This window comes from Eurypyga helias, unplaced genomic scaffold (genome assembly GCF_000690775.1).
Source record: "Eurypyga helias isolate BGI_N326 unplaced genomic scaffold, ASM69077v1 scaffold19335, whole genome shotgun sequence".
NCBI classification, from domain to species: Eukaryota; Metazoa; Chordata; class Aves; order Eurypygiformes; family Eurypygidae; genus Eurypyga; species Eurypyga helias.
In genome coordinates, this window is record NW_010249710.1 from 45,053 (window position 1) to 56,246 (window position 11,194).

At 39.4% G+C, this 11,194-nt stretch overlaps 1 protein-coding gene across 1 annotated transcript in view; it reads right to left on the bottom strand.

Annotated features, from left to right (window-relative positions):
* LOC104509505 (tubby protein homolog) overlaps window positions 1-8,973 on the bottom strand; it is a 36,458-nt gene extending 27,485 nt beyond the window's left edge. Inside the window, exon 1 of the mRNA XM_010151471.1 lies at window positions 8,859-8,973. Coding sequence (XP_010149773.1) covers window positions 8,859-8,973 — 115 coding nt within the window. The remainder of the gene's footprint in view (window positions 1-8,858) is intronic.
* Window positions 8,974-11,194: the final 2,221 nt, after the last annotated feature.

The following is an 11,194-nucleotide window of genomic DNA, read 5'->3' on the forward strand; positions in this document are numbered from 1 at the left end:
CTGATTATAAGTACAGTGATGGAGCTCCAAAGGAGAGAGAAGGAAGTATTTTCATTGCTTTAGTCTCTAAGGCAGAGAACAAGATTTCAGTCCAGCAGCCGTTTTGAGCATATACCATCACTGCTCTCTGTGGCAAACAGGACTTTCAGACAGAAGTGATGGAGGCTGCAAAGTAAGATTTACACCATAAATGTGCAGATACTGCAGCTGGGTTCATAAAAGGAATTGGCACAGAATTTTCTGTTTCTAAAGGATGATTTTCTGAGCGTTAACATTACATTTAAAGCACTCCCTCTAAAATAAATCCAAATCAAATCCCAAAATACCATCTGCACCACAAAACCCCACCATAGCTGTTAACTCTTCAGCAAATAGCAGACCTTGGCTAAGCCTCCTCCTCTCACTCATGTTTTCTCTGGTGACTGCAGATATCAAAGAAATTATGTAGTTTTGCTGCTGACCGTACAAATTCAGTTCAGGACAGCACCAAGTTCCCGAGGACTTGGCTCCCTACTTGCAGTTAAGCATAGGGTAAGCATGGGTCTTCCCTGTCCGTAAGCACTCACCTCCCCAAATACCTCACGTGTAAGTGCTGCCCACTGAGGTCTGGTAGGAAGTGAAGTTTATGCAGCACAGCAGTTCCTGTCAATGGGGCTAATCAAGACTTTGATCCTTGCAGAGGAGTGGGCAACGGGCTATCTTCTGAAGCCTGCCGACCTCCAGAGAGGTCTGTGGACCTACCTTGCTCAGTGGGTCCAACAGAGTTAGAGGTGGTGGAAGAAAAAAAATTTTAGAAGAGTGTTCTCTTCCCAGTATTTTCTCCCCAGTACTTTTGGGGAGACAGAAGAGAGCACAGATTGTGATATTAATTCAGGATCTGAGCTGGAAAGAGGAACAACAAAAAAATACTCTATTAACATGTACAAGGTGAGTGTCGAAGGGCTTGCATCAAAGCAGAGAAAGGTGGTGTCCTGGCTTTGCCTCTCATCACCAATGGTCTAACTGCTGAAAGTGGGAAAAAGAAGCGTCTCTCATGAACCAGCTCTACATTGGACAACACGGCATGTTACAGGGGTAATGCTGCAATGCACAATCAAACAAAAGGATGCGATTTGTAAGTGAATAATCAGTGATGCAAACAATACAGAATGAAAAAAAAAATTATTGAAAGATAGTTATCCACACATATTTCAGTGAATGAAAATGAAAAGCATGTTCTCCCATCTTCTTCACGATGAGACGTTCACACAGAAAAAAAGTAGCACGCAATGAAAATGCAGATTTTTTTTTCCATTTGCATGACTATTTTTCTTCATGTGAGTGCTTGCACACTCATGGTCTTAGAGGAAGAAAGAGAAAAAAATCTGTGAATCATAATTTAGCAATTCCTATCACATAAAAATGCCATGTGCTAAAAAAAAGTGGGTTTGATCAGTACATTATGCGAAGGATGAAGTGAGTGAAAAATCACAAAAGATTTTTTTTAAATGTATGAATTAAAAATTTGTGCAGTCTGTCTGGAAAACACCTTAAGTAGAAAGAGGCTGAACCAGCCAAAGAGGAATGTGATGAAAAGCATCAGCTCAACTGTGTAAGGCAAATATTAATTCTATTTGCCAACATCCCCTCAACAGTAAAAGTGAAATCCAGAATGAGAATCATGCAAAGAAAGATAATCCACAGTTCAGTCAGAGTGTACCTGAACAAATCAATGCATATTGGTCCTCCTTTTCTTACTGAGATGCTCGTGTTTCACTATACGAATGGCTTGTTATTTTAAGTTCTAGCTTTAGTGAATCTTGATGCTTATTTGGGCTGTCTTTCCTTATTAATTTGATCAACTTAGATTCTGAACTGGTCTAGCATTTCTACAATCATCTAAAAGACACTGGATTCTATCAGAAAGATTCTGAAGATGCGCAAACCCAGTCTATTTTCTGAAGCAATGAAATATTTTTATTAGTTTTATATAAACAATAAAATTAGTTAAATACAAGGGCCTGAATTAGGGCAAGAACTCTAGTATGTTAGGTACTATTTAATCACATACAAAGACTTGATTTCTGCTTCAAAATGCTTGTAATCAAAGGCATTACCACTGCAACTAGTAACCTACAGTCAGATTCCAGATTCCCAAAAACTAACATTGCCCATAAATTCCCTATGGTTCCTTGTCATTTACGTATATAACACTGGTGTGTTGATCAGGCTGATTTTACAAAGGTGAAAATATTCATAAGCGAAACGATGTGAATGGGCTGAGAAAAAAGGAACAAGCGTAGGACATGATCGCTTAAGGACATTATCAAAAGCTCATTGCAATGAGATTTTCTCAGAAGGAACAAAGGAAGGAATTAAACAAAAGATTCTTCTTAACCCCCAGATATCTGCTGTCTGCCTCTGGGGAGTGGGACAGAAGAGGGAGCATGCAAAATGAAAATTAATTAGACTCTTTGGGAAAGCAGACAACTAATAAGGAAAGCTAAAAGTATCCATGAGAACCCTATGCCAGGAAGATTAAGAAGAGTAAGAAATTACATAATTATTTAGTGTATGGGGGCCCTATGGGCATGAGGAGGCTTTCATCGCCCCGTGAAGCCTTCCTGGGGGCTTCTACCCACACCCTGCCCACGGGCTGTATTTGAGCCCAGCCCGGGGCTATGCTGTAGGTGTGCTGCTTCCCGGCTGGGTCTCCTGGGAGGACCCTGGCACTACGCTGCCCGTCGCTCATCTGCTGGAGGGACCCTTCCTACGTATGCTGCAGCCCTGTCTCCCTTTCGCCCCGACCGGTGCCCTGGTTCGGCCCCTGTCGCGCCTGGGACTGCCAAGGATCCCGTTCGCAGTGTCCAGCTCTGCCCGCCACGTTCGGAGCCTGTGGGATGGTGACCATCTGCGAGGGCATCGCCCGTGCTGGGGGCACCCTCACCTCCTGGCTCCTGCTGCTCCCCAACATCGAGACTGTCAGAGGACAGAAAAGAATGGCTAGTTGTGAAATGGCAACTGAAAGTAAATATACTTTAAGTGGAACTTTAAAGCAAAGAGAAGGGAGTTTTTCAAGCAATTGTGAGCAATTGCCTCTCAACTTCCTGCTACAATCTTTCAGTACCAAGAATCACAAAAATCCTCTAAACCACTTGCTACCCGCTGCTCTCTGATCGTTGCTGCCGGGTTAGTTTATTTTGGAAACGTACTAGCGCAGTAGGGACTGCTGATAAATCAGAAAGAGGCTTTAAAGGATGAAGGTGAAGAGACTGTGGCTGAAAGGGAGATTTCAGAATATATGTTTATTGGAAGTTAAGTATCTTGCCCACATGATACTTGGAGTGCTGCCTGATCTCTCAGTATTAATAGTCTTCTGCACAGAACATTCCTTGCTATCTTCAAAAATAAACTAATACCTTCTCATTTCAAGGTCAGTGGAAAACAGGGATGGTGAGACACTGTTGTGATGAACACGCAAACGTATGGGGTTTTTAAATGAATGGTTAACTGATGTCATCGTACAAAGCTGACAGTTTGATAGTCACCAGAAAACTCTCTCATCATTCATGGCAAAGGAGCAGAATGACACATCAAATTTAACAATCCAGAGCTACAACTTGTCATCAGAAGTCTCTTCAACACACCACACAACCATTATATCTAGATGTGCTGCCAAATGTCAAAGAAGGAAAGCAAGAAAGTGATTTTGCCTTTTTACACATGGTTAATCTAAATCTTTAAATTGGAAATTGCCATGAAAATTACCCTGAGAGTATCTAATTGAAAACATTTTTAATTTCAAGTCTTTAAAAAAAAAAAAGCCACAGCTGCAACAAAGTATGGTAATATTAATGAAAGCATATCTGGCACTCATTCAAATCTCTGCCTTCCTCAGTGCTGTGAAAAGAAAAATCACTCCCCAATGGAAATCCACCATTTTCACAGAAGTAAAATTACTCTTCTCTGTAAAAATGGGCTTTCATCATTTGCATTAAATGTAATTAAATAATGTAATTAAATTGTTGCAGTAACTAGTGTCTCTCTGCATGCTACTTGGCTCCAGGAATGCTCAGCATGTATTTGCAATCCCGACTGAAAAGAACTGTCCTCATAGTAAAATTTTGCAATGTCATATCAGGATAAAATGTTTGTTCAGGTTCTCAACAAACTTCACAAAGTCAGTCACGTAGAGATACATGAAAACAAACCAGCAGATGTGACTCTGAAACATTACAGAATTGCAAGCAAAATTTAAGAAAAACTTGAAACAAACAGGTAGCATTATGCCCTTATGAAGGACACTGAATTGAAAACAAACAAGGAGAGAAGACAAAGCGATTTGTAAGTGATCGCTCCTACACATCATTAAATTTATTCCAGTAAATATAAGACTTTGCTGTCGTTTAGATACAATGTAAATTTAATAGCAATATAAAATGTTGTTATTGGGTTTTATTTTGCTATTTACAATGATGAAATAGCAATGAAGTTGCATTCGGTATGGCAAGAGAGAGAGGCATTATTTGTAATAGTAACAACTGGAGCCAAACCTCATGGAGTTAATGGAATGACACCTATTGCTTGAAATTGCAAGCAGATAATTTGGTATCTAACCTACAAGTGTGGGCCCAAAACGACATTAATATCTCCGTTTCAGAGGCAGAAGGGAGGAGGAGTCGGTAAAAAAAAAGGTTCATCATTTTACATGAACACTTTCTGTTACCTCCATACGCTCAGCTTTGTCCCAGACTTATCTAGAAATGCTACCACAGAACTACTTCTACCATCGTGCCTATGTTCCACGATGCACAGATGAGAAAACAAGAGGTTCTGTTCCCATGAAATATATCTCTGTAAGCCTTTCCAAGTAAAAGAAGCAATTTCCTGCACGTTTGGTCCTACCTGATCTTCAGATGCTGACAGGCAAGTACTGCATTACCATTGGCCAATGCTCCAGCTCAAACCAAACACTCACGGACCGCGGTGCCAAGGACTCGTTTTATCTCAGGTTGGCCTCTGCAACCTAATTCATGTTAGTTCCCACAGATAACTCAAATACTTTTGTTGTTATTAGTTAATTAGGCATTATGCCAACAACCAAAGTTTTTTTAAAAGGATACTACATGCAAGTCATTTAGAAGCTACAGGATCTGAAAACTTTTACCTGTAGGTGAAACATGGGCAGGAACTAAGAAATGATCTGTCTGGAGACTTGTGCGTGGTGAATTCTGCACAGCCACTTCCTCAGTGGAAAGGCACCCATCTCCTTAAAAGTCTCAACGGCACCCAGAGGAATTGCTAGTAACACTTGGCAGGGAACAGATAGCATTTCATCCTACCGACATGTCACTTCGCTGCTTTGAAGGTAGCTAGGAAAAAGTATGGTGATCCTGGCAATAATCCTCCTTACTCTGTGGAGACAGGCTTTCAGCAGAGCCTTTTCTTTATTTATTAAATGAGCAAAAAAGAAACTCAGAAGAGCCCTGTACCTGCTCGGTCTCATGCTGAATTAAACTGGTGCCAGCATCTTCAATCCTGAGCCACAGAAGTGTAGGAAAGCCACAACTGTGTCACCCCCTTTGTGAGCTGCCCCAGCTGAGCTCATTCACAGCACTTAATTAATATCCCTCCATCCTATTGCATCTTAAGATTTATTTGCACTTCCCTTCGGCTCCAAGCCACATGAAGCAAATTACACGTGCAGCCAGAGCACTAGCAGGAATCACTCTGCAACTCACTGCAGAGGTTCAAGCGCAGCCAAGGGCTCTTACGTGGAAAAACTTATCAGCCTAACAAGAGAAAGACGCTGTTCCACTACATTTACCTACAAAGAGCCCACCAGGCTGATGTTCTATTCCAGAACAAAAGTGTCTTTGGCTTTTTACTCCACACTCTGATAATTATTCTGGAATGAAATGACGTTTTGTTCCAGAGTAGAGTCGCCCATCAGGGAACCACTGCAGCACAGATAACTACATCAGAATAAGCTATAGCAGTGTATGAAAGAAAATTTCCCAGTGCAGAAAGCCTAATGTCTCAGAATTGCTGAGATGTTATCTCTGACCTACTTTCCTCAAAGTACCACAGAGATATCTCCACACAGGCATCCAATTATTCGTCGAAATCAACAAGTACTTTGTGCTACACAGAATTAGTACAAGGAGAAAAAGAGAGCAGAGGAGGATGATAGGTGGAAAGAAGTGTTCTTTTGTAGCATTTGCAGCACAGGAATTGATTTCACAAACAAGCTCATCCAAGCAATGTCGTTCTTTCAGTAGACCGTCAACTCCCATCAAAGAGTCATTCTCAACTTAAAATCAGCATGCCCATAACAGCAACAAATGAACGGAAAGGAGCAGAATAGTGCTTTAGAACCAGCCCAGCTGTCTCATGCATCCAGCACTCCCACATACAAATGTTTTCATTGAAGGGGAAAAAAGTGCCAACCCTGAAGCTGAATACCACAGTTAAAAACGGCCATCAAAACCTAACTACGCACCATGCAAACCGTGTAACCCAAGACACGAAGCACATTCCCACAGAAGACCACACCAAAAAAGGACACTTCTGGAGTTCTTACAGTATCTTCAAAAGCAGCATTTCTAACAAAGGATTTCACAAGGCAATAAAACACTTTACTAAGTAATTAAAATCTCCTAAATTGGCTTTTGCTAACTGCACAGTTTATTACAAGGACAGCTGTCCCCAGGGATTAACAAACTCTGGGTTGAATATAAGAAACATTACTGTATTCTTTTGCTTCCCTGAAACCTTGTGAAATCTTGAGGGGGTTTGAGATACAAATTTAGAAGAAACTGATTTAGGGAGAATAAATTTGTAAGTCTTCCAGTAAATGGTGTGGTATAACATTACAGGAAGAGTAATTTTTACCTTAAGAGCCCAGTTAATCTCATTTAAGTCACGAAGTTCACTCTGATGCAATTTGTTGCAAAATTTAGCGCAGTTAGTGCAGATATGAAACTTTCCACCATTTATAGGAGCGTAATGTATGTCTGTTTCTCTGATCTGTGAAAATTAAAACCTTGTTCAACTGACAGTGCAGAATGTTTAGTATAGGAGCACCTCTGTACCTTAAGATCCTATCTCTTAGAACAGTTCTGTACGTCTGATAAGCTATTGAAAAAAATTCTGTTTTCTCTGATTAAAATAGAATTAAAAAAAGAACCGAAATTCTATGCTAAATCAAATTCTTAGGTCAGAATGAAAATTTAGTTTCATCTTAAAAATTCTCTTCCCCGACCCTGAGAAAAAGAAAGTGAGTGTAATATTGATAGTGCTTTTAATATTTATTAGAAAAAGCCATAATTAAAATAATACTAACAGAAAAATTAATTCTCCATCTAAAATCACTTATGGTAGCCTATCTGCTTGAAAGATAACAAAGGACCATTATTAATGAAGCCTTAACATTTAATCAATACAATTTCCAGTTTCTAACAACAAATTCTGTAGCTGTAACCACACAAAAAATTGTAAACCAGCAGTAGATCTGAACTGAATGAGGAATTAGGTTTTTGTTTGTTTATTAAATATTAGGATACCGGTTGGTTTGTTCTTTAGCGTTTTTTTCTCCCAGAGGTAGATTTACAAAGGCATCTTAGGTTTTGCATCCTAGACATCAAACCTGAAGTACCCTGCCACCCAGTAGCACTCCCAACCTGAAAACAGTCCAATGCATTCCCATGACCAGCAGATTTCAGCTCACATCCTCCACCCTCTTTTTTTCCCTTGTACTAATTCTGTGTAGCACATGCCTATCAATACTCAGGGAAGGAAGCCTTTTGCTCTTGAAGCTTATGAACCCCTTCTGAATCAAATTTAACTTAACGCTCTACAAAACAAGAAAATATGAAAAATACCATTCTCTAACTCTTGGAGGTGTTAGCAACCTGGAACAAGATCTGCAAGAGATACCCTCTTTTTTTTCCTTGTACTAATTCTGTGTAGCACATGCCTATCAATACTCAGGGAAGGAAGCCTTTTGCTCTTGAAGCTTATGAACCCCTTCTGAATCAAATTTAACTTAACGCTCTACAAAACAAGAAAATATGAAAAATACCATTCTCTAACTCTTGGAGGTGTTAGCAACCTGGAACAAGATCTGCAAGAGACATGATTTTGAATGAGGGTTACTGAAGCTCCCCTCTTTCCCCAGGAGAATCCTGAAGAAAAATATGCACCTACACTCATTAGGCGGCCATGAAGCATATGAGCACAGAACTAATTTACGACTGGTTTCCTTAGGATTTAGGTTTCCTTAGGATTTATTTCTGATTATTAATTTTTTTTTGAAGTTTAACACTACAAAAATGATATTACATTGTTTTTCCACATGTGTCTCCCTCCCTTCTGGATTCTGTAATCTTTAATAAGAAAGCGTAGACTACATTGTACAAGCTTGAAATGTTCTTCTGTACCTACTCACCTATTTTAATGAACCTTGCAGAAACACATTATCTTTGAAATCACTATATTCAAACTTAGCTGGAATTAGTTAACAGTGTTCAAATTTATCATTAACACTCTCAGGCTTAAGCAAAATTATGTACAGAGGAATCCACAGAGTGGAACAGCGTAAGCTTTACTTCCATAGGAACCGAGGCTGGGGACACTGAAATACTCATGACAAGAAGGGAGAAGCCATTCTCCTTTCCCCACAGCACTGAAACACCAGCTATCTACCTCACTCCCTCTGTTAGGCTAACACTGGGGATAAAAACATCAGAACTTGCAAACACAAGTGAAGAACTTCAATCCAAACCAACAGCCTTTGTTCTCATTAGCAAAAAATAAACATGGAGAGCACATACTATGACTTGCAGTAAATATACATGCAATAGATCATATTCATATACCGTGGTATATGGTGCTGCTGTTGCTGTTAAGATACGATTCAACCAATGGTGCTTGTTCTTCTGAATGCTTCATTCTGCGTGTTCTTGTGCGACTGTCCACATTGGACTGAACCATTAATGGCTCCTGGCGCTTTTTTTTCTGCTTCTGTTCTAGCAATGCTCGCTGAGGAAAATACAAAGAAAAGCATCTGTTACTGGACTCCAAACAGTAGCAGTCTATGATGAAAAACAATGGATATCTTTACACCTTCTCCAGTTTTCCAGTGGCAGCAGTTGGGAAGTGTGATATTGAGATATCAGATTATAAGAAATCTTTCAAAAAAATACAACAAACCTACTGTTAAAACACCAGCTGAAAACAGCAAATAATTAAAATAGATCTTTCTGAGCAGCCTACCAGCTGTCAGAGCTTGCTTGGAAATAACCCTTGGGAAAACAGCAGTGTGAGAGTACTGGCTGTAAAGCAATGGGAGGGTAAGCAAGGGCATGAGGCAGAGATGCCAATTTAAGTTTTTGTAAATTAAAAGCAGGTAATCTGCAAACTACAGTCAAGAGATAATGCTGGACATGAGCCTAATTTAACACCTATACAAGATGAACTTTAATTAAACACTTGAATTTCTCGGCTAGACCTGCTGAAAACCAAAGCCTTCAGCATCTGATTGATGGCACCACTGGCATCTCTTTTTTTGAGCCTTCTTCCACAACCTCAGAGGACTGAACTGTTAATTTTACTTCTCCATTACCTTACTATTTCCCTGCTCCTGTAGTGATTTTTTGCTTTTAGAAGGGAGATGGACTAAAACTGAAGAACAAGAATGGAGAGTGGGTTGTGTGGATAACCTCAATATGACTTCAAAACTATGAGAAACTAGTAGAGGACTATGGCCTAAATCAAAAGTATTTGAATTTGAAAATGAGATGCTGGTAGATAAAACGATGGGAAAAGTATAGAAAAACATAAAATTAAACTCACAAGGTTTAACCATAAAGGTGATAAAGTTTCAGGAGAAGGGGACCACAGAAAAATCAAAGCAGAAGTGGAAACCTGAAACCCCATTAAATCCCGATGGCAAAATCCCCTGAGATTTCATGGCAGAGATCCTGAATCACTTTGTTGTACAACTCATGTTGGAATACAGTAGCAACATAGCACACAGTGCCACTACTTTACAGTCACAAGGACTAAATCCATGGAATGAAAAGGAAAATATGTAAAAACTTGGTGGTAAAGCTCTGTGGGCTGGCATGCCTACCAGAACCTCTTGACCTTTCTGGTCCACCAAAGGGGTAACAAATACATTTTAAGTCAGCTTAAAACAAGTCCAAGTCAATGGAAATGAGAATCACTCGAATCACAGTCACAAGAAATTTTTAATGGAAGTTAGACTTCTCAGTGAGCTGTAACCTCCATAGACGTCTCTTTTGCATTCCCTAATCAGAGGATGCAATTTTCTAACAATTACCAGACATATGTCAGTGATTTCATTACTCCAAGCTCTACACATAAGAGAACAAGAAAGTCCCCCTCCAAAATCTTACCTGCCTGTCAAGCTTCTGCTGACGCAAGCTGCTCCCCTCATCATCCAGAACACTGCAAAGACAGAGTACATAATTGGAACACATTTATCACTCAAAGCAACAGCAATCACTGGAGCAAAGTCTTGCAGGAGTTATCCATATAAAACTCCCACTATGTTCCCTTAAATTTGCCTGCCCTAACCTACAAAAGTTGGCTCACAAGAATTAAAATGCAGTCTATGAAAAACTGAAAAACTCTGGTTCACAACTGCCATATTTCTGTCTGCTAGATGTTGATAGCTGGGAGATCAGCTCCTGCACATTCAATCATTTACATTAATTAGACGTTAAAAACTAATGGCATTAAAAGCAGAAAATTATCTTTGTGAAGTATCTTATCAAATTACTGGCTACATTTTATTTTTCTGGAGAACAAAGGTCTCTATTTTAAGAACATTATGGTTAAACACTAAACATAGATAATTAAATCTTTTAAACTGTAATATATCATCTGCAAGGAAAACAGTCCTGCAGAGCAAAAAGAAATACCCTCTTACAAGTAGAATTCATTTTCTCTTACAACACGTTTTTATACAAGATTAGCCCCTTTTTATAATCATTCCTAACAATTACAAAAATTAAAAATCCAGGACAAACTAACATGGATTCTGACCTACATACAACCAAATTGTATTGCAATGGAAATTTCATTAAAAATGTGATTTCCCATGTATTAATATATGCTCTTTAGGAGACAGTAACATTAGAATGGATTTAGATAGGGCAGCTAATAAAGGCATGTAGAATGCCTCCTT